The sequence below is a fragment of the Canis lupus genome, chromosome 18, assembly GCF_003254725.2.
Source record: "Canis lupus dingo isolate Sandy chromosome 18, ASM325472v2, whole genome shotgun sequence".
NCBI classification, from domain to species: Eukaryota; Metazoa; Chordata; class Mammalia; order Carnivora; family Canidae; genus Canis; species Canis lupus.
The window spans coordinates 33,546,159-33,569,504 of NC_064260.1; the positions used below are offsets into that span (position 1 = coordinate 33,546,159).

At 61.9% G+C, this 23,346-nt stretch overlaps 1 protein-coding gene across 3 annotated transcripts in view; it reads left to right on the forward strand.

Annotated features, from left to right (window-relative positions):
• Positions 1–23,346, forward strand: part of ABTB2 (ankyrin repeat and BTB domain containing 2) — a 167,334-nt gene that overhangs the window by 135,659 nt on the left and 8,329 nt on the right. For all 3 annotated transcript variants that reach the window (XM_049096661.1, XM_025452441.3, XM_025452442.3), the window contains 8 exons: positions 12,780–12,932; positions 14,162–14,327; positions 16,876–16,965; positions 17,450–17,551; positions 19,449–19,545; positions 19,817–19,952; positions 21,715–21,944; positions 23,115–23,293. In XM_049096661.1, the coding sequence (XP_048952618.1) occupies positions 12,780–12,932; positions 14,162–14,327; positions 16,876–16,965; positions 17,450–17,551; positions 19,449–19,545; positions 19,817–19,952; positions 21,715–21,944; positions 23,115–23,293 (1,153 nt within the window). The remainder of the gene's footprint in view (positions 1–12,779; positions 12,933–14,161; positions 14,328–16,875; positions 16,966–17,449; positions 17,552–19,448; positions 19,546–19,816; positions 19,953–21,714; positions 21,945–23,114; positions 23,294–23,346) is intronic.

The following is a 23,346-nucleotide window of genomic DNA, read 5'->3' on the forward strand; positions in this document are numbered from 1 at the left end:
GGCCCAGATAAGGAGGAGAGGGCTGAGCTGTGACCTGCAGGGCCCGGGCCCTGCCCTCCAGCTTGGTGCTTTCTGGTGGCTGGTTCGCTTTGCCCTCGCTGCGGCCTCCCCCCCAGCATCCGAACCCCTCTGAGAGCCCGGGGAGCAGAAGGCACTGGGCATCCCTTCCCGCCCTGCTGGCCCCAATGCCTGCAGGAGAGGCAGGTGCTCCTCCCGAGATCCGCCCGACGCCCCAGCCTGGAGCAGCCTGGGATGTGGTTCTGCAGCAGCAGACAGGCTCGGGGGGCACCGGGGACCCACAGTGCCGGCCTGGTACCCGCGTGACGTGGCGGTTCCCCGAGAGGCCCCAGGGCCTGCACGGAGGCCAAAACCCTTGTCCCGGTGAGACCCGGTGGAAGACGGTGCGAGTCTGGCCCAGCTCTGGGCTGCTCCGTTCCACGTCTGGCTAGCCAAGAAGTTTCCAGCAAGAACGGACACCGAATTTGGGAGCGGGGGGACCAGCAAAGGAGTCGTTACAGGTCCCCCCGCTCTCCTGGAAGTGCACGCCGGTGGTTCTAGATACCAGCCAGGGGGAGAGAGAGTCCATGAGCCTCTGGGGTCCCCCTGGAGGCGTTCTCTCTCCAGCAGGATGGCAGGTCGGCTCATCTTTCCAGGCCTCAGTTTCCCCGTTGGGAAAATGGTGAAGGTAAGACGGCGGCTGGCAGTAAACGAGGTAATGTGGTGAAGCCCTAGCTCCGTGCCTGGCACATGAAAGATGCTCATCGAGTGGCGGCTGCCACCCTCCCCCTCGTCGTTATAATGGTCAGAGCAGGTGCAGAGGACAGATTTGGCACCCGGAGCAGCCTGGCTGTGTTGACATGGAATGGCGTTTCTTAAATTGTGGTTTTCAAGGGGTCTGTGCTGTGACCTAACACGTCGCGGCTACCACCAGCCCGCCACCGCCTACGAGCCCCGCGGGGACGGAGGAGAGCCAGCGTCTCCGGAGCTCGGGTAAAGTGGCGGACACCGTGGTCACCGGCTGACCTAGGTCCTCACGTTCCTCCCCGCACGTCTGTGTGTCAGGAAGAGACAGGAGCCAGTGACACAGATGCCTATTGTGACTGGGTCTCTAGCCTACTGACGGAGGCAGAAACAAGACAGGAGACCCCCAAAAATGAGCACCTCCCCCCGACAGTGTAAGAGGCAGCCTGCTGCGTGGTAACGTGAGCCACAGGTCAGCCCTCGGGCGTGGCAGCCCACTGGGTTCGGTCCTGGCTCTGCCCCTATGGACCCGGTGGCCTCAGGCACATCATTTCGCCTCCATGCCTCGGTCTCGTCTTAACAGGGATACAGGGGGGATTGAGCTAATGTACCGAGAGCCCTTAGAGCAGCTCCTGGCACGCGGGGTGTTGTCAGCATCGCCACCGTGTTCAGGGGGATCTCGGGAAGCCCGGAGGAGTCGGGCGGCCTTCAGAACAGCCTGGGGTGGTGCCCGGGCTTGCAGGGACAGCCGCAGGAAGCTTGGGACAGGCCGAGTGGCACGGGCAGCAAAAGTCACACGAGGACTTAGTTGTCTCAGAGTGTGTACTTCGCGACAAAATTGGGTCTACATTTTTATTTATTTTTTTTTTATTTTTTTTTTTTTTTGGGTCTACATTTTTAAATCACAAGAATTAGTGGGAGAGAATTTGGGTTTTGTTTCTTCAGGTTCCTACCGACCGTGCATCTAGGCAAATACGTCGAGGTCGGGGGCAGCTCTCCAGGAGAGAGAAGGACATCCTCAGAGGTGCCTGAGGGTCAAGTCCGGCTCCTGCCGCTCTGAGGCTGGGGTCTGAGCGAGTCCGGCTTCCCATCTGAGCCTCAGTTTCCCCGTGTCAAGTGAGGATCACCTCCTGTGTAAGCCGCCTTTGCTGGCTCCTCTGCTTCCCGATCCTGCCTCCCGCGGGCACTCCCCAAGTTGTGGGGAGATACCCCCCATACGAGTGAGGTACAGAGAGAGGACAGGCGCCTCTGTTCCATTCCAGATGCGGAAGGGGGGCTGTCTCCCCTCCACCGAGCACTTTACATAAATAGGAAGCGCCACGGATAGGCTGTGTGCTCAGCCTGAAGAAGTGGGCTCGTTAATCTTTTGCTCAGCTTGCGAAAGTATTTTCTTATCAAATAATAGAGATGATGGCAGCGGGGGCTTTAATGCTACTGACTTAGGGTTCCCTTAAATACCATTTCAAGAAGATTTGCAACGTTAAGCTCTTTTCTCTCTTTCCCTCTCTCTCTTTTTGTGCATTAAATTTCCATCTGCTTACCCACAGTGGAAGTAAAAGAAATCAGAATAGTTATTGGGTGAATTAGTACTTGTTTCCCTGACGCATCCAGTAGCCTCCGAAGTGGCTTGTTTGCGGTCTGCCTCGCACGGGGAGTGGGCCCACTCCCGCCCGGTCCTTCCGCATCACTTTACTCACCACTTTTCTCCAGAGCACCTTCCTCTTCCCGATACTACCTGCCCACCCCTCCCCAGCTCCTCACCTTCCAGAATGTACCACCCAGTGGCTTTGTTCCCGCTGTGTGCCCGGCACAGAGAGCAGTGCCCGGCACGTGGTGGGCTGTTAAGTATGTTGTTCAGTGAGTGAAATAGGAAGTAGAGCCTAAAGGTTGGACTTTGGGCAACTTCCTTCATTCCTCTGGCCTCAGCTTCTCTGCTTTAAATGGAAAATGGCTTGGGGACACCCAGGCGCCTCAGTCGGTTGAGCGTCTGCATTCAGCTCACATCATGATCCCGGGGTCCTGGGATCGAGTCCCGTGTCGGGCTCCCTGCTCATCAGGAGCCTGCTTCTTTCTCTCCTTCTGTAGCTCCCCCTGCTTGTGTGTTCTCTCTCTCTGTCAAATAAATAAAATCTTAAGGAAGGAAGGAAGGAAGGAAGGAAGGAAGGAAGGAAGGAAGGAAGGAAGGAAGGAAGGAAGGAAGGGGAGAGAAAGGGAAAGGAAAAGAAGAAAGAAAGAAAGAAAGAAAGAAAGAAAGAAAGAAAGAAAGAAAGAAAGAAAGAAAGAAGAAAGAAAAGACAAAAAAGAAAAGAGAAAATGGCTTGATCTTCTTCCAGAGGTTCTTGTGGCCATCGTGTGAGGTAACATGTTTAAAGGACTTAGCAGCACAGAGTAAGCTCTTCATACCTGGTAGTTGCCATTATCCGTGTAATTACTGTTTTCGTCAACCTTATGAAAGGCCTAGAAAAAAAAAAAAGTCGTGTTGAGTCCAGAAACGATGGTGAATTTATTGATTTGTTTTTTTAAAGATTTTATTTGTTCATGAGAGACGCAGAGAAAGGAGGCAGAGACAGGCAGAGGGAGAAGCAGGCTCCCTGTGGGGGAGCCCGATACAGGACTCGATCCCAGGACCCCGGGATCACGCCCTGAGCGGAAGGCAGATGCTCAACCCCTGAGCCACTCAGGTGCCCCGACAGTGGTGAATCTAAAACATCACATGTACTCAGAATGCACGTTTTCTCAGGGGGCCTGGGCAGCTCAGTTGGTTAAGCGACCGACTCTTGGTTTCAGCTCAGGTCATGATCTTGGGGTAGTGAGATCGAGCCCTGTGTGGGGCTCCATACTCCACAGGGCGGCTGTTGGACATCCTCTCTCTAAAATAAATAAGTCTCCTAGACACGCCCACATCCCTGCCCCTGCTTCCTTTACCTCAGCCCTGACGGAAGCCAGGGCGCCAAGCAAGTGACCGAGAAGATGAAATAGACCAGGTGTCACAAAGGACCAAGTGAGGACGGTTTTGGACAGAGGCGTGTCCAAACTTCAGATGCATCACAACCTACTGCCGAGGGATTTAAGAAAACTTTAGAAACTGGATTTCATCCACCCACTGGTTCAAAGACCGAGCAGAAGACGGAGGGTCAGACAGTGTCTGCACCCAGTTGCTGGGGTACCCAGGCCCTTGCTTGCTGGTTGGCCCCGGCGCCTCCACGGGATGGACTGTGGTTACTAGGTTTCAGCTGGGACGTGAGACCATCTGATGGGCTGGAAGCATCTGGTGAGAGCTTCACGGCCTGTAAGCGCTTTACAGACACGGCCGCTCCGGAGAAAGCTGTTCCCGCCCCCATTCACAGATGAGCAGACCGAGGCCTGGAGAGGGGCACAGGGGCAGCCAAGCTCACGGCTGGGACGAGGCCGAGCAGAGCTCAGGCGGGGAGACGGACTATAAGAACACAGTGTTCACACCATCCAGGGTGCCGTGTCCCCCTCCCGTCCCAGGGGACAGGGGACAAGACCCCGGGGGCCGGGCCTCGGTCAGCACCGCCTCTGCCCAGCGTGACTTAGGCAGCTCGCCCTTCCTCAGCGCAAGAGTTCACTGGCTCAGGGTGGGCAGCCTGGGGACGGGCGTCTGTCCAGCATCTGACGAGGAACGAGCCAGGGATTGGGGGCAGACAAAGGAAGTGGCAGTGCCAGATAACGGGGGATGGAGACAGGGCAGGATCCTGGCCCTGCCTGCCGTTGACAAGTGCCGCCGGGGGCTGCCTGTTGCGTGTGACTTCCTGCCCCACTGTTGGGGCCACCGGTCCCCACAGAAAGGGAGACTGGGAGGTGGCAGGCCCAGGGGCTTCATTCACTGACAGTCTTTGTAACGGAGCCACGATCGCCCTTGTCTGTAGTATCTCCGGCATCCCGGGAGCCTCGGTGTGGGAAGTCCCAGCTCTGCGGGGCATGGACTTCGGGGCTTAAGGGCGGCTTCCAGGGCTGAGCCGCTGCCGCCCCGGCACTGAGGGGTCGGGACAGCAGCTCCGATGACGTCTGCAGTCGGGCCCGCTCCTACCTGCCTGCCCGGCACCCCTATGGATTCCCCTCCGCCCACAGGACCGACCACCCGGGACCCGGGACAGGACAGCCATCTGGGACTTGCCCCCAGAGGTCTGGAGAACCCCCGAGGCCCCGGGGCCCAGCCCGGCCTCCGTTCCCTGCTGGCTTCGGGGCTGGTGAGGCCACCGGTGCAGAAGCTGGAGCTTGAGGGGGGCCCGGGGAGCCACCGAGGCCTGCCTTCCGCCCACCCTGCCTGCTTCCCGAGGTTCTCAGCCGGCTACGGGGCTCCGAGCATCTTGCGTGTGGCGGGTCCTTTTCGAGCCGGACAGAGTGCCAGCGGCTAGCTTTGTGACCTTGGTCTGCGTCCAGACCCCTCAAAGCCTCGGTCTCCACGTTTGTAAGATGCCGAGTAATAATGAAGCGTGGCCTGCGGGTGGCCGCGGTGGCGCTCGGGGACTGTGTGCACGGCAGCCCGCAGCCCGCGGCCCTGCCGCCCAGGAGCCAGCGCCGGTGTCCTGGGCGCGCAGCTGGGAGCCGTGTGGGCTGCAGGGTGCTGGGAGCCGCCCGGCCCCGCTCTCGGGTCAGGGACGACCCCTGCTCCTCTGCCAGGCCTCGCGGGCTCTGGGCCGCCCCCAGACGCCTCTAGAAGCCGCCGGACCGCGGAGCCGGTCACCTGCCTTGCCTTAGACTGTGGAGGAAGGGGCGGCAGATCTCGGCGGCGCTACTCCGCTGGAGCCAAGCAGGACCGCCAACCTGACGCCCTAAACCGGGGACGCCCGGCCCCGAGTGCGTGAGGTCAAGAGGCAGGGCCGCCGGCGCGGGGCTGGAGGGCTGGCGGGGCCTTGCCGAGGCGCCCCGGCACCGGGGAGACCCGACGTGGGCTCTGCCGCCGGCGCTTCTAGTGTGCCTGGCAGCGGCCCCCCTTGTCCAAAGTGCCCGGCTTCGGTGACAAAACACGCGGTTACTCACCTAAAACTCGTCCCTGACGTGAGGGGGTCGGGGAAGGGCCGTTGCGTAGGGACGCGGCCTGCGAGCCCGGGGCCGGGCGCACAGCGGGGCCGGCTCTGCTGCTCACTAGGTACCTGCACGGGGGGGCTCACCTGGGCCTCCGGTTGCCCAGGTGTGAATCGGGGTAGGAGTACCGGCTTCGGGACACACGTGAGGGCTCAGCGGGTCAGCGGCTCCGAGGGGCTAAAGTGGTGCCAGGTGCTTAGCTCGCGCTACGGGGGTTCACGTTAGTGCTCTGTTATCCCGGGATAACAGAGTGGGCCAGGGGGCCCCAGGAGTCACCTGATTGACTCCCACCCCCGCCCGCTCCCAGGCCCCCGCGGGGTGGACGGGGCAGAGGAATTGCTCGGCTGGTGGAGCCGGCCGGTTGTATTCTAGATTTACATCCGTACGCAGATCTGGGCAAGTAGAGGATTTTAGTGCCCCTAATCCGTAGCAGATGAGCTGCAATAAGGGAAGCGTATTTCCCCGCAGGAAGGCCCGAGCCCTGCCTCTGCCCGCGGTCCCCACCCCCGCGTGGCGATACTGTCGTGGGTCAGCCGCGGAGCGGGGAGGCCTGCGGGTCAGAGGACAGGTGCTTGCCCCGCCCGGCTGCCAAGCCGGGCCAAACCATTCTGGTTTACCAAGCAATTCTACAAAATTAATTAGTCCAAGATGTGAACCAGACTAGAACTGCTTCCTTTGTGCTGGGAGTAGCATCTGACGTCGTGGGACACGGTGGGTTTTCTTCCCCGTGGACGGTTTGGCTTGGTGCTTCGGGCCACGGCGGCTCTCGGAGATCCTGGGCAGCCCGCGGGGAAGGCCTCGGAGCCAGCGTGGGAGAGCCGACCTCGACCTTCCCAGACAGGTCTTTGCCTGCAGGGCTGTCGTCTGGTGGGACAAAGCTTGGCCTCTTTGCGGGGTCCTGGTGGTGCCCCTCTGCAGCCCCAGCCCGGACAGCGTGGTGGGGGGGACAGGGGCAGTGCGTGCCCCCGGGGAGCCGGGCGAAGGGTGGTGCGGCAGGGAGATGGCCCTGTGCAACCCCAGGGCTTGGCAGGGGCTCCGTCTGAAGGTGGGGCCCTGAAGAATTTAGGGGCTGAGGGTGGGAGACGGTCCAGTTGGCCCCCATGAGACCCCTCTCCTGGGCTAAGGGCGCTCACAGGCAGGGCGGGCTATTTCCTGGGTAAGGGGGAAATCTCATTAGGGTGCCAGCCCAAGGCGTCACAGACCCCCTCAAGCCCTCCAGCCCTGGAGCCAGGCCTGCGTCCAGAGGCCTCTGTCCTCCCTGCCAAGGGTGGAGGTGAAGAAACTGCAGCCCGGTTTTCCCAGGGCTGAGCTCAGGCCAGGTCTCAAGGCCCTGCCCAGCCGTGGGCACACCCAGGGCCTGCCTGCATCCACGCGCAGTTCCTCCTGGGTGGGCACAGAGGGACGTCGCTGCCCCAGTCCCTGAGGACAGGCACCCCATGGGCTTGGGTCGCACGGCCGCTGGTTCAGGCTTGTGCCCCGCTGCCCAAGGCCGCTGCCCACCACCTCGAGGAGGAACAGAGCCTGCTTTGAGCTGGAAATTAGAGTCGTTTCCTGTTCCATGTTGTTAAGACGCTGCTTATAGGGCTGTAATCCCAATAAATCATACGCTTGCTGAGTGGGGCCGGGTTTTTTTTTTTTTTTTTCCAGGCTGCAGGGACCTCTTAAAACCAAGGCCTTAAGAAGTTTATTCTCTTTCATTTTTTTTTTTTTAAGGGGGGTAAAATGGCTTTTGCAGGCCTGGTCCTGTCGGAGGGCCTTATGAGACCCTCGGCTTGATATACTCAGGTTCAGGTATATGATTAAAGAGACGTGAGGAGAAACTTGAGTTATGACCCGTGGGTCTGGTCTCCCTGTTGCTGCTGAACTGGCTTCTGCAACCTTGGGTGAGGCACTTGGCCCCATGGGGTTTCCATTTCCTCCCCCATCAAATCAGAGGAGTGGGTCAGGCAGTGTCCCGGCTCTTCCCGTAGCAGCGGCGGCTACACCAGTACATCTCCCGGACGTCGCCCCGTGACGTGACACATGGACACATGCCGCCTGCCAATGGCCCTTTAAGTGGTTTGGTTTGTCACGGCAGCAGCCCCACCCGAGGTGTTTGTGCGCGTGTGTGCGATGATTTTCAGGTGAGGCCGCCAGCAGCACTTGGGGCGGGCCGGAGGCGCGGGACCCTGGCGGTGATTCCGTGCCCACCCCCCACCCCCCATCACCTGTCAGTGACTCCGTGTTCCTTGTCATCATCGCTCGCCCCGTGCGAGATCCTCCTCGCCGAGGCCGAGAGCCCGCGCTGCCAGAAACAGCTTCCAGATCATACTCAACGTAGTGGTTGCAGTTGTTTTGTCTGTTTTAGGAGCTGGGATGGAGTGGGTGATGGGCCGTTTGCTCTCAGGCTCTTGCAATCCTGACATGTTTGTACTTGGCGGCGGCGGGGGGGGGGGGGGGGGGCGGGTATTGGCCCCACTTGTAGGTCTAGAGCTGAAGCATTTAATAGGACCAGATTCCTGTGGCCTATTTTGCTATTATTATGTTTTCTCTGTCAACAGATACTGACATAGTAATAATAGTTCACCTTTCTTGAGAACTTGCCCCGTGCCAAGTGCTGGGCTAAACCCCTCCCGTGCATACTTCCTGTGAAGTGGGCCTACTATTTATGCCCATTTCACTGATGGGTCCACTGAGGCTGAGGGTGCGCAGGCTCACATTGGAATTCATCGGAAGTAACACTGGATCCCACCTCCGAAGGCTCCCTCCTGAGCCCACGCTCTCGGTCGCTGCAGGGCGGATACGGCCCTCGTCACGTGGGGCCTGTGAAACAGCAGCAGGTGAGGTTCTCACAATGGGAAATATCCAGAAGCCACCACTTAGCCCTCCTTTAAGAAAAAAAGAGGCCCAAAGAGTGCAGTAGCTGCCCCAGGTTACAGGGCCAGTGCACTTGCTTCCAGGACCCTGGGGCTCTCTCGCAGTGAGGATGCCACGGGGAAGGGGCGGTAGGAGCCTCAGCTCGCTGGGCCGGGAAGGCGCGTGCAAGTACTACGCTTATTCTAGAATTGGCCAGACGGTGGGCCGCCAGAGGCCGAATTCCAGCCCCACGTCCAGCGCCAGGACAGCCTTGTCTGAAGGCAGTGATTCTCAAAGCGTGGTGGTCTTGGGACCCCTGGGGTCCTGGACACTTTTCAGGAGTCTGCAGGGGCACAATTATTTTTATGAGAAGAGGGTGTTATATGCCTTTTCACTCTCCTCTTCTCACATGTGGACATGTGGTGACAGCATCACCAGTGGCTCAGGGGGGACGCCACATTGTGTATCCACATGTTTTAACAGTTTTTTTTTTTCTTTAAGACGTCATTTATTTGAGAGGGAGAGAGAGAGAGAGAGAAGGCTCCCCGTTGAGCGGGGAGCCCGACGCAGGGCTCGATCCCAGGCCCCCGGGATCATGGGCTGAGCTGAAGGCAGACGCTCAAGCAGCCGAGCCCCCTGGGCGTCACTGACGTTTTCTGTGTTGGTGTCTGACACCGTAAGTTATGGTACAATAACGCACTTAAACTAAAGCTCTTTGGAGACCCCAGTAATTTGTAAGAGTACAGAGGGGATCCTGAGATCCACTATTCAGAGGCACTGGACCCAGCACGGGGGACATTCGGCGGCAGAGGGGCCCAACAGAGGGGGTTCCTTCAGCCCTGTCCCCTCCCCCTGCCTCTGGCCAAGCTCAGCCGAGAGGGACACAGCCTTTCTCAGAAGAGAAACGGACAGAGCAGATGTCCAGTCATCCCCAGCCACACTCCTCTGGAGCCCTCTCACCCCACTGTTAGGATGTGGCTGCGGCCAATACGGACGGGAGTTTTTGTAGGGATTTTCCAGAACGTTCAGGAATACAGACCAGCTTCTCAGCATGTCCAGTGGGTTAGATGAAATTACCAGAAAGGAAAACAGCCTGGAACCCAGAGGCCAAGGAAGGATGTTACTGAGAAAGTCCATGAATTGCTTCTCATTTTATCTTCCTGTGGACCACAGTGGGGAGGGGAGGCCAGGGAAAAAGGCCTGAAGAGGCCAGGGTCGGGGCCGGCATGGCCTTCTTTATGGGGTAGGGACACCAGCCCCTACCCCAGAGGCAGAGGATTTCCATATGTGGCGAGTATCCAGTCAGCGTGCACTTCAGGAAACAGAAACCGCTCTAGGTATTTTAAGCAGGAAGGGATTTAATGCAGGGAGTTAGAAGCCTGTAGAATCATCGGAAGAGCTCAGGGAACAGGTTCAAGGCCAAGCCTCCAAGGACGGTAACAGACTCCTCCCACCAGGGGGCTGCATCTTAAGGACAAAACTCACTTTGCCTCCAGAAACCCAGCTGCAAAGAGTCTGGGAAGTGTAGTTTTCAACTTTTTATGTCTCCAACGAAGATGGGATGATGGAGGTGGAATGAGCCAAACCCCAGTAGCTGCCCACCAGGGTTATCAACACTGTTTTTTCATGTGCCGAGTTCTAAGAGGCCCGGAGCATAACGAATCATGACACCATCGGATTAGACCCGGTGATTCCCCAAGTCCCCTCTTGGATTTCCCCTAGTGCCGCTGGGAGATGCCGCTTAGAGCTTCAGCGTCCGTACTTGGCACCTGGTCTTGGCCATTGGCCACGACACGGAAGAGCGGCTGGCAGATCCACGAACTATCCTTTCATTTACACTTCAGTCCCAATGCTGGTGGTTGAGATAAAGCCTTCCTCTTGGATCAGAAGCACTGATAGATATAGAAATACGTGTCTGAGCTTGCCTTCTAACGTTCACTGTAAGAGTTGGAAAATCCAAGGATATTTGGGGAGAATTCAAATGGGTATTTATAATCAAGACAGTTCTTGTAAACAGAGCAGTAGTCCACAAAGGACTTGTCGTTCCTCCCTGCGTTCTACAGGCTACCCCCTGCCCCCGGGGTCCTGGCTCTCCCACTCCAGCCAGTCAGCACTGTGCCCTTGAAAATCATATGCCATTCTTTCCTGGGCAGAAACAAGAGCTGGTCCAGAACGGGAAACTTAGATGCATCACAGTAAGTTCCTGATCCTCAGCCGTTCTTGTAGTCACTTGGCCAGCGTTTATCGAGGACCTACTTGTGTTCAGGCCGCGTGCTGGGCATTCCTGGAGGTTCGCAGACATGAGCAAGCCATCGTTCTGGTTCCGAGGCACGATGCATCTAGTTGGGAAGATGAGACACATTCATGGGTGGAAGAGCAAATTCTAAGGGATCTTGGAGTGGGAAGAGGTTACTTTCTTTGGGGAGAGAGGATCTGAGACGGCTTCTGGAAACAGAAGGTATTAGAACTGAGCTTTGAAGCATAAACAGGATCTGGACAGACAGAGGTGGGAGCTCGTCCATTCTCTCGAGGACGTAGGATGGGCAGGTGGGCTTGAGAACAACCGGGGCCTGGCGGTCTGCTGAAGGACCCGAGCCAGGACTGGGAAGGGGGTGGGGCGAGGTCCCGGCACTCCTGAGGGCCAAGACCAGCCAGGCTCCCCCCGCCCAGGACTCCTCCTCACCCACTGCGATTGGTACACCCGGACCCGTATCGGTTTTCTGCAACCACAGAGCCAGGACGTCAAAATAGCTTCCAAAGGAACTCGCCTCACGATCACATCTGCTTATTTTGTTTAAAAATAAATGAAAGCATCCTTTGCCCTCGAGGAGAGAAGCTCTTAAAGTTTTGATGATTTCCTAAGTGTTTGGAAATCTGAGACAAGTGGTCGGAGGGTCTCTCGTGGATTCCGGCTGACTGACCTGGTGGCTGAGGAGGGAGAACGGAGGTGCTCTGCCTGGTCACGGTACCTCTGCGCGTCCAAGGGCGAGGTGGCGGCGACCGCAGAGGCCGGAGGCTCCGGGAGCCCGGGGCGTCGGGGAGTGGGGTGAGGAGGGCGTGGAGGAGGGCGGGAGCACGCGCAGGAACGGGGGCAGGGGGCCAGGGCTGCCTCATCCTTGTGGCCAGGCAAGGAAAGTTCTGGGTCGAACCGGCCGGTTGCCCATTGAGTCATAGGGCCAGAGCCTCGCCATCAGGGCCGTTGGTGGCCCGGAGACCCTTTGGACGGTGAAGTGACCTCCCGGGACGTGCCACCGCGGAGACTTGGCAGCTCTGGTAGAGGACGGGAGGGAGGCCTCTCTGTCGTGAGTGGACCCCGTGAGTGGACCCCCCTCCGCAGCTGGAACCCAGAGCTGTGGGCGGCGTGGGCGGCCCTGACGGGCTGGGCCCCTGTGTCCCCCCACCATGCCAGGCGGCACTGGGCCCGGGCCCTGCGAAGGGGCATGGCGCCCCCTGCTGACACGTGGGGTACCTTGGAGCGGTGCCCCCTGGAGTTGGCAACGCCGAGGCCTTAGCGACGGGAGCCTCTCCCGCATCGCGTAGCGTGGCCCTTGTTCTTTGTGTTGGGCCCCGAGACCATTCCCGCCGTAGGACTTGGAGCGCTAAGCTGAGGCAACACGGGCCCGCCCCGGCCCAGGTGCAGGTTGAGGGACAGGTGACCCTCAGCCGTGCCTCCCGGGTGGGGTTCAGCCGTCTCGGCTTCCCCACCGCCCATCCCTCGGATGCGGGGAGCAGGCTCGGGCGTGTGGGCGGTGACGGAGCTCGGCTGCTGGTGGCAAAGCTGGGGTGGGAGCGTGCCTCTGGGCGACCCTGTCCTGCACACGCACCCCACTCCGCAGGACGCGGTCTCCTGGAGAGGCAGACCTGGAGACCCCGTCTGAATTCTTTGCAGGGGACGGGAGTTGCCACTTTGATGCACTGGCAACGTCTTTCTTTCATTGGTCACCTAAGGCCCTCGGGGTGCACTCGTGGCCCTCGATGGCAGTTTCTCCCGCCCCGTGACAGCGTCTGTGGAACGGGACTCCCTGGGGCCTCTGTGAGGAGAAGGGGGGCCCTCTCCACACCTCACCGCCCGGAGCTCTCGGGGCGCCCAGCCCCCAGCCGCCCTCTGAGCGCGCACCCCGCCCGCCTGACCCTCTCTCTCTGCTGCCTCGCAGGCCCTTCATGCTGCTGCCGCCGCTGATGGAGTGGATGCGCGTGGCCATCACGTACGCAGAGCACCGGCGCAGCCTCACCGTGGACAGCGGCGACATCCGGCAGGCCGCCCGGCTGCTGCTGCCCGGCCTGGACTGTGAGCCCCGGCAGCTCAAGTACGGCCCCGGCGGGGAGCGAGGCTGGGGGGCCGGGCCTGGTAGAGCTGACCGCGCCCGACCCCGGCCGGTTTCCGGGTGTATCTCCTGTAGCCGCTGGTCAGGTGCACAAGCGGACGCGCACTTGGATCGGGGCAGGAGAGCCCGCAGTCTGGCTCTGTGGGACATCTGGGGCGAAATCGGCAGAAGCAGGTCCTTCCTCCCTTCTGCCCCTCAGTGTAGCGCTGGGCCGAGCCCTTGTCTTTCCCGTGTGTCATCTTGGTCCTCGTGACAACTTTAGAGAAGGAGGGGCTCTAAGGCCCAGATTCAAATGGAGAAACTGAGGATCAGGGAGGAATAATAATAATTTGCCTACAGATAATCAGCTAGCAAAGTGGCCAGGCCTGAATTTGACCCTAAATATATATGGCCCCAAGTCCGGGCTCTTAGTTTTCATCCCAGTGTGACCATCCTGTACACAGGATGGGCTGGTCTCCTAAAATCTGGAGAATGTTCTCTGTGGCCATCCTTGTCCTAATGAGAGTCTTGCCTTTTTTTTTTTTTTTTTTTTTTTTGACCCTTTGCCCCAACTCCACTTACAACTTCCTCTGTTTCCATGGCAAATTTCCAAATGTCCTTCCGGGACATGTACTTTCCACACCTTGGAAACTAAGGCTCCAACTTAGGCTCCAGGCTGAAGGCACCTATGGGAGGCCTGTGGTGTGATGTCTTGTAGACACAGTTTTTAATCTGTGATTCTCGTTGCTAAGATGGTTGATGGCAGTGGGACTCTGAGCCATTCCCCACCATCTGTCTGGTAATTCTGGGCCTCCTCGGGAAGCCTTGAGGAGAGGACGTGGAGCCAAGAACTGGAGCTTGGCCACAGCGGCCGTCCCATGGGCCAAGCACGGGCTTCACCCCGCAGCAAGGACACGGGCAAGCCCCCTGCCCCCCCCCCCCCCCCCAGGCTGGAGCTGCCTCCTCCTCGGGCAGAGCCCCTGGTGGGTTATTTCCGATGGTTGTTTCCCGCCAGTGGGCAGCTCCGAAGAGCTCAGGGCTCTTCGACATGTTCATAGAAGAGCCGAAGCCTGTGCTCCTCGTGCTGCTGAGCAGGACAGCCTTCCATCCACGCGGGCGTCCTGCCCCGCTCAGCCGAGCGCGGCGTGCGGCGCCTCCCCAGGAGGCCGCGTCCTCGCCCCAGGGGCTCACGCGCAGCCGTGCTCACACACCTCCGGGTCTCTTCCACGCAGACCCGAGTGCTGTTTCAGCTCCTTCCGGAGGCTGGACGCCCGTGCGGCCACCGAGAAATTCAACCAGGACCTGGGTTTCCGCATGCTCAACTGCGGCAGGACGGACCTGATCCACCAGGCGATCGACGCCCTGGGCCCCGACGGGGTGAACACCATGGACGACCAGGTGCGTGCGGAGCGCTCCGCTGGCCAGGTGCAGGGGACGGAGGGGGGACTCGCCACTAGGAGGGGTGGTGGCACCCGTCCTTCCGGTCCAACCCTGAGAACCGCTCAGCAACGTGCTCCTGAGAAGTGGGCAGCCTCCCGAATCGTGGCCTTGCCCGTCCCTGGTGGGGTGTCTGCTTGAGGACTTCCTAGCACCCCTGGGAAGACCTTCGCACGGCAGGTTCTGCTCCGTGGGCCGGAAGGCCAGAGGCCGGCCGGGCTGGTGCCGGGCTGGGAGAAAGGCCGGAGGGCTCAGCTGGACCACCAGCCGTGGGTAGTGCTCGCTGGGGCGCGCCCTGGACCCCCCAGGCCTACTGTGTTCCAGGCCCACAGAACCTGTTGCCTTTGTGGACTTAACATTGTAGTCGAGGAAACGTGTGCTAAGAAATACAAAACGTCAAATACAGAGCACGTTGTTGAAAAGCACTAGAGAATAAAATGAAGCCGGGAAAGGAAGCATGGGAAGTGCTTTAGTTTTACATAGAACTTGAGGTTTTTTGTTTGCTTTTGTCTGTTGTTTTTGCTGTGAAGAGCTCACGTTTATAGAGCACTTCTGCGTTCCAGGCATTGTTCAAAGCACTTTGCCCAGGTGAACTCATCCTGTCTTGACAGTGGCCCTGTGATGTCATACCATCATTATCCTCTCATTACAGATGAGAGAACTGGGGTACAGAGGAGTTGGTTTACCTGAGGTCACACAGCAGGGGCCGTGGGGGAAGCTCAGTGACAGCAGCGGGCCTGGGAGGAATGCTCTCCCCAAGTGCCAGGTCGGCCAGGGTGGCCCTGGACAGGTGACAGGGCCAGGAGGACGGCTGGGGCAGGGGTGGGAGCCCAGCCAGAGCTGAGGAGGGAGGAGAGTGGGGGGATGGAGCGGGCACTCGGGGACTCCAGGGAAAGAGCGACGGGACGAGGCAGGGCGGCGGGGGGCCACAGCCTGGGGGCCAGATCCCCCAGGGGTGCCCGTGTCAGTGCAGGTCCCCAGCCCCACTTTCACCCTGGGGCAGTGGTGAAGCCCAGGGCCACCGCCCGTCATGGACCAGGTGCCCCACCTCCCTGGGGGTCACTTTCCTCGCCTGCATCACTGTCCCGGCCCTTCCCGGCCCTGTCGGCTTAGGGACCCTTCCGCGTGGGGCACGTGATAAAGGCTCAGGGCGGGCTCCTTCTGGGTTTTGCTGTGCGTCCCATGACGGCGTCGATGACGCCTGAGCTCTGTTCCTCAGCCCTTTCTGCTCGTGGACCTGGAGGGGGGCTGGAGCGACACACAAGTAGCATGAGGCTCCTCGCCAGTGTGACCGCGGGACCGTGTACAGAGGCGTGGGAAGGAAGTCAGACAAGGGCCGAGGGGGCCGAGACCGAGCCAGAGCTTCCCTCCGCGGCGCTCGCTCTGCCCTCAAGGCCCCGTCCTGTTTGTCCCCTCGGCCTTGGTATTTATAGGATGATCTGTGGGTAAACAGCTCTCTCGCCCGTGATTAATGTCAGGCCATTTCTTTATCTCTGGGCACTAGGCAAGGATTTATGAGGTAAGGAGATCTTGTCTACACACAAATAACCTAATAAATAACAGCGCGGGGCTCCAGACAAACGCTCGCCAGGATCCAGCTGTGGAATAACACTTTGCACGGCTGCCTTTGCTATTACTGGCCACGGAGAAAGATTCCCAGCCAGGAGGCAGCCCGCTAGCCGCCGTCCACCTGAACTCGGGAAGGGCCCGGGCCTCCCCAGTTCCCCTGGGGGGACGGCTTTGGGAAAAGCTCTGACTTGCTCGGTAGCACCAGGTACTCGAGTCAGGCCCCCGTCCGTCCGCGCTCTGTGAGGTGCCGGTGGGGGGGGGGGGGCCGGGGGCAGGCGGGGGGGCCGCTTCACGGCTCAGGTGGATGCGGCTTCCAGCGTGACTCCCTCCCCGTGTGACCTGGCCTTGGGTTGCCCTGCTCCCCATCCATAAAATGGGCAAAATAGTAGATCCAGTGAGATGCACACAGGGCCCCAGGCGCCCAGGGCGGGTTAGGATGTGGCCGCATGTCCAGGGGCAGCGACGGGCTCACCGTGTTCTTGTGACCAGTCAGCTCCCGAGGTCGGCTTCCTCTGTACGGGGCACTTTGCACACAGGAGCTCATGCTCTTCGCAGCACCCCCGTGAGCTAGCTACTGTTGCTAGTCTCATTTTAAAGAAGAAACTGAGGCAAGCGAGACGGGTACCCTGGACAACGTTTACGGCGCCCTGCAGCAGAGGTGGCCCTTGCACCCGGGCCTGGCTTCGGGGCCTGTGCTCTGCCCCCCCGACCCCGCCGGGGCCCTGCCGGGCTTGTAGAACGGCCCCAACTCACCCCTCACGTGTGGCGTGTCCAGCGGGCCTGGGAGGGGCAGGAGGTCGAGCCACGACACGGGACGGCTCAGGGTGGGCAGCCGAGTCCAGCGGGAGACCCGGCTGTGGTGTGTGGGACCGCGGCCCCTGGAGTACGTGTCATTGCGTCTGCTTGCAGATGGTTCAGCATCGCCCTCTGATTCCCGCAGGGTCTGACGCCGCTGATGTACGCCTGCGCTGCCGGGGACGAAGCCATGGTCCAGATGCTGATTGACGCGGGAGCAAACTTGGACATCCAGGTGAGCAGGCCCCGGAGGGCCACCAGGGCCCGGCGCCCGGCCCAGCGGGGAGCAGCCGCGTGGGGACAGCAGTTTGGAGGAACGGGACTAGAGACGCCCGGAGATCGCAGTTAGCCAAGGGCGCCTTTCCCCGCGTTGGGCTTTCCATCTGAGGCCGGGGAGCCGAGTGGAGAGAACGGGCACGGTTCTGTTACCAGCACAGCCTGGTCCCCTGCTGTCCCTAGAGCCGCCGGCAGCAGGTACTCAGGGCTCTGCTTCCCCCCGAGGCTTGGGGCGCCCTTCCTGCCGTGTCTACCCGGGACAGGGGCACTAACTGACCGCCCCCCTGATGTGTCTGCAGGTGCCCCACACACACGTTACCAGTTGCACCCAGGGCACTTGAACAGGCTCCTGTCACCATCCCCACAGGATGCCCCCCAGCCACAGGTGCTTGAGTAACCTGCCGAGGTCACCCACAAAACTGATCATTTGTGGCACTTTCCAGGTTCCAAGCAACTCTCCCAGGCACCCCTCCATCCACCCAGACAGCAGGCACTGGACATCACTGACGTTTGCTGTGCTGCATGGACACATCTCCGTGGTGCAGGTGAGTTTCCACCAGGGAAACTCCATGGTGCAGGGAGCCCTCGGCTCGCCAGGTGGGCTGCGCCCCACACGTAGCCCCTGCTTGGTGGCGGGAGCAGCCGCCTGGAATCCGAGCGAGCGGAGGGCCTGCCTCAGGCCGCCTCACCTGGTCAGCAGGACGACACCCCCGGTTTCCCTCGGGGAGAGGGCATTAGCATAAGGATACGACGTGAGGCGTCTTGGGACGGTGTGCGGGCATCTCTGTCCCTGTCGAGGAGTCTCACCGAATGCTGCAAGTGCGCTCCGCTCCGTCTTCTCCCTGAAAACGTCTCTCCCACCCAGAGCTCTCTGCTCCCCCGTGAATGGTCCCGCGGAGCTGGCCCTGTGTCACAGCATCCTGGTCCTGGCCGTCCCCGATAACAGGCTTAGACTTTCAATTTCGCAGTTCCCGAGAGAGGTCCCGGAGTGGCACAGCTCACCTGTCCGCCAGGCCAGGCCGTGTTGTGCCCGCGTTGGCCCAGGTAGCTGTGGCTGGTGTGCGGCTGGGGTTCAGGCCTCGAAGTGGGGCACAGCAGCGTCCCTCCCCACCCTGCCACCGACTCCCAGACTCCTTTGCTCCTTGGCCACTGGGGTCTGCAGGGAGCTGCACGCGGCTTCCCGGGAGCCCATGTGTCACCCTCGCTGGCGGCTAGACGGCAGGTCCTCTGGGGTGGGGGTCGTGTCCAGGCTGCCCGTGGCCGTCAGCACAGCCCTGGCCCGGGTGGTGACTCAGTAGATGGTCTGTAGCCGGCGGGCTGCCCTGCCTGCTCTCTGGGTAGTGCCGTTCCAGCCTCGCCCGGACCGGCCTGCAGGGCCGTGCCCTGGACCTGCCTGGACTGGTGCCCAGTTTCGCCCCACCGGGTGAGCCTCTGCCTCCCCACCTTGGCACACCGGCTCAGGCAGTGCCACAACTGGTTCTGGCTGCTGAGAGGCTGCAGCCTGCAGCCGTTCCCCACTTCCCACACAGCGGGGCGCAGGCTCGGAGGGCGGCCCGGCCCCCTCAGTCCCGGTCTGCAGGTGCGGGGCCCGCGGGGCCTCCCCTGGCCCGCCCGAGTGCGGGCTCTGGGATTGGTGTCCAGAAAGCCGGGAAGGATCCGTGCTCCCCTCCGGAGCAGTGGTCAGGGTCAGGGAAGTCACCTGTTGGGGCAGTGCAGACGCCACCCCGCCCAGGGCAGAGCCAGCCCGGCTCCGCGGGAACTGCGTGGTGGCCGCTCGCCGCACGCCAGCATGGAGAGAGGCGTCCTGGACGGCGACGGCTGGCCCCGGCCCTCGGCCTCCCAGCCTCGGGTAGCTTGCCGGACACCTCCGGTGACACCCCTCGACGCCACCGGTCACTGAATCCCTGTGGTGGGTCGAGCACCATTTCGTTTCATCCCTGGCAAGGCAGGCCTCCGGCCGTTTGTCAAATGGGAAAGGCTGAGGCCTGAGCTGAGGCTCGCGCCCCGCCCCGGGTCCCTCACTGCTCGGTGGCCTCGCTGGCACTCCGCGCTCTCCGAGTCTGATGCCTGGGCCCTTCCCACTACCTCTGCTGCCTCCGGGAGCCCCGTTTCCCCTGGTAGATTGGGGGCAACGCTTTCTTGTTTGCGTAACTCAGGTCACTGCAGTCAATTCATAGGAAAGTGTTTGAAAGAGAAAAACAGCTCAGAAGTCCGGGGAGCAGAGGGGCTTGGTTCAGAGCCCCAAGAGTAGAGGCGAAGATCCTAGAAACTTGAAGCCCTGAGGGAACTTCAAGCTCCAGAGTTCTAGCTCCTCAGCTGCCCAGGGGAGCTGGGTCTCAGTCACAGGCCGGGAGGGAACTAGGGGCCCCCTCCCAGAGCCCCCCCTGCACACATCCCAGGCGCTCCCCGCCACGCTGACGTGTCCTGCTCTGCGCCCTGCAGCTGCTGCTGGACGCCGGGGCCCACGTGGAGGGCTCAGCAGTGAGTGGCGGCGAGGACAGCTACACGGAGACCCCCCTGCAGCTGGCCTCTGCGGCTGGTAGGTGTACAGACAGCTGCCCTGCCCTGCCCAGCAGGGCCCCCGCTGCCCCCCCCCACCCCCCCGCGGCCAGGCCGGACCAGCAGCTGGACTTGGGGCCACGTGCCCAGGTCCCCAAGGCGAGCCTGGAAACCCCTCTCTCTGAGCCCCTGGGGGCTCCCCTCGCCCCCTCATCAGTGTGTCTGTTGGGCTCGGCACCCGGGTAGCGGCCAGTAGAGGCGCGCGGGTGATGTGGGCGGCGGTGGCATCCCCCGTCGGCCTTGTCTTCTAGGGAACTACGAGCTGGTCAGCTTGTTGCTGAGCCGCGGCGCCGACCCCCTACTCAGCATGCTCGAGGCCAATGGCATGGCCTCCTCCCTCCACGAGGACATGAACTGCTTCAGCCACTCGGCCGCCCACGGCCACAGGTACGATGCACCCGGGGTTCCTGCCCGTGTGAGGCGGGAGCATGAAACAGGCTTTCAGGAGTCTGACTCCCCTGTGCGGAGCAGAGAAGCTGGGGAGCTCTTTCCAGATGGGGGCTCTGCGTGGAGGCCACCAGAAAGATGCGGGTCCTCAACCAGCCGAGGGGCCTCGGATGTTGGAGGCCCAGAGACACTGGGTGACGGGGAGGCCTCCCGGCCGTTCCCAGCACACCTGGGACTGCAGCCCGGCCCCCGATGCCCAGGGCAGGGCAGGCCCCCCACTCCCTGTAGACTCTACCCTGTGAGCGCGGGCCCCCCTGGGGCCACATGCCTTCCCTTGCTGGGCTGGGTGGTCCTCCAGGGGCCCCCCCGCAGGCGACGGCTCACCCCGGGGAGCCTCCTGGTGGCTGCGCAGGGAATCCCATCCGCCCAGGAGCAGATGGTGGGCCTCGCTTTGTGGGGCCCAGGCCTGCCCAGGGCTGTGATGGGGGGCGGGCAGCGGGCTGCGAGCAGAGCCCTCCGGGGCGGGGGGGGGCAGAATGAGACAGAGGAGCCAGAAAAGGGGCCAGAGGGCAGGGCGGGCGGGACAACTGTTCCCTATTGTCCAGCACCGTTCTCAGACCCAGCGCGTGCCCGGCCATGAGGCCCTCCCTCGGTGGCTCTGCTCCCCACCTGCCCGCGCTGGCCCCACTTGGCCACCTGTCCCCCTGCCCCCAGTACCGTACTGCGCGGCCTTGCCGCTGGGCCCCCTCCCCCACGCAGCCAGCACCCCGTCCTGCCCCCACCGCAGCCTCTTCACCCTGTGCAGTAACGCTCTGTCCACGCACATGCTCCCCATTCTGTCTCTGGACCACAGGACCTGGGGACCAGGAGTGGGGCGGCTCACCTCACATCCCAGCGCCCGGCAGAGCAGATGCTCTGTGAGCTCATGGGGAGCAGGGCGACGGCAGGCTGCCCCCGGGGGTCTCGAGGGGTCTCTGCAGGCACAACGTGACCTCCACCACGGACTGGGGAGTGGGCTGGGCGGGGCTGGGGGGGAGGCTCAGCCCCAGGTGACCTGTGGACCTGCCTACGCGCAGTCACCTCAGGCCCCGGGTGTGACGGAATGAGCCGGGGTTTGCCTGGTGCCACCTGGAGCAGGATGCATTCGCCGGCCGTGAGTGGCGGTGTCCGCAGCCTGTCACAGGGTCAGAATGAACCTGGACTTCAGTTCATTCTTGGTCAGGCCGGGAACAGGAGTATGAGCGCGTCCCGGGTTTCAGACCCTTCCTGCAGTACAGCTGGCTGCCACCTCGGGGACTGCCGTGTGTCAGGCTCTCCACCTGCTATGTCACATTGGCCTTGCGTTAACACTGGGAGACGGTGATGCGGACACCCCGCTTGCAGATGACAGGGCAGTCAGGGCACAGAGAGGCAGAGCAACCCCTCTGAGGCCACACAGCCAGGATGGCAGGGCCTGCTTGGCCCCAGAGCCCATGACTTAGTCGTACTGTACTGTACTGGGATGGTGGCAGGGGGTGGGGTGACCCTCGGTCCCTTGTACCCGAGGGTCCCTTGTACCCTCCCCTGCCTCACTCAGGTGGCTGCAGATGGAGGCTGCTGGGAGCGCCGGCCCAGCCTGCCTGGGAGGGGAAGCCTGCATCCCTTGTGCCCACGGGTGCTGCGCAGCAGCCCATCTAGGCCACAGGGTTCTGGAGGGCTCCTCAGACGGGCTGCGTCACAGTGAGGACCTCCGCCCCACCCTCCCTCGTGCCTTGGCCTGCAGGAATGTCCTGAGGAAGCTCCTGACGCAGCCCCAGCAGGCCAAGGCGGACGTGCTGTCCCTGGAGGAGATCCTGGCCGAGGGCGTGGAGGAGAGTGACACGTCCAGCCAGGGCAGCGGCAGCGACGGGCCCGTGCGGCTGAGCCGGACCCGCACGAAGGCCCTGCAGGAGGCCATGTACTACAGCGCCGAGCACGGCTACGTGGACATCACCATGGAGCTGAGGGCGCTGGGTGAGGCCCCGCGGGCGTGCGCACATGCACGCGCACATGCACTCGCACTCTGCTGCTCTTTAGCTGACTGGAGGGGGCGGGGCCCACACCGCCGGGGCAGACAGGCTGGGGCAGCTGGGCACGGGGCAGGCCACGCCCCGAGCCTTGGACAGTCCCTGACGGGGCTGCGTCTGCGGGGCATCGCCCTGGCCCTTCATCCTCCGCGGTCGGCGCGCCGCGGCCCCTCACAGCCTGGGCTGCGTGGCCCCCGGCGCATGTACAGCACCGAGCCAACATTGCTGGCCAACTTGCCGTTCTGTCCCTTGGCCAAAGTTCTGCCCCTTGTGCCTGCAAGTCTGCGGGGCTCCTTCCTCGCGGGAGGCCGCTCACGGAGGCCTGGGTGGGGTCCCGGCAGCTCCACGTTCACTGGCGCTGATGATCCTCTAAGAACGTGAGGTCCCACGAGGCCCGTGGGCGCTCCGTGAACACGCGTGCGCAGCGGCGGCAGGGCTACTGCCACAGGGGCCAGGGGAGGCCATGCCGCCCACCAGGCTCAGGGCTCCTCACTGCCCAACGGGCAGCTCGCTCCCATCCAGTCAGTAAACTGAGGATGCTAATGGCACCCACGTCATTGTGTCCCTGGGGAATGCCACAGTGAGGCTGGGGGGTAAGAAGCTTCTCTCTAATTACCAGGAAAATTACTAGTTTTTGCCATGACCTCCACAAAGTAGTTTTAAGTTATTTTATGGCCCCGCTGACACACTCTGGGGAGCTGGCGCACAGTAATTATACGCCACTGGGTGCCCGTGACCTGCGTGCTGGCAAAGCGCTCGGAGGGAGGTCGGGCGGCCTCTAGACGGGCGTGGGCCTGGCTGTCCTGCGTGTTCTCTAGGCGTCCAAGCGCAGCCACCAGCCCTCATAATCAGCAGGTCTTCCCACGAGGGAGTTCCGGGGCCCCACAAACAGTGGGGCTGGGGTGGCCCCAGGCCGCAGCCAGTCCTCGGCCTTACCTGATGGGCCCCTGAAGTCCTTCTGACCTCCCGGCAGGGCCTGCCAGGTCATGGGGGGGGACGGGGGGGACACCCCCGCCCTGCAGATACCAGGGGCCCACCGACTCGGGGTCTCGGTGGTGCGGACCGGGGGTCTGCACGGGGCCGGCGGAGCTGAGGTGCCCCCCCCCACCCGCCCCAGGCGTCCCCTGGAAGCTGCACGTGTGGATCGAGTCTCTGAGGACCTCCTTCTCCCAGTCGCGGTACTCCGTGGTGCAGAGCCTCCTGCGGGACTTCGGCTCCATCAAGGAGGAGGAATACAACGAGGAGCTGGTGACCGAGGGCCTGCAGCTCATGTTTGACATCCTCAAGAGCAGCAAAGTGAGTGACGCCAGGCCTCCCACCGTGAGTGCCGAGCCCCAGGGCGCGTGCAG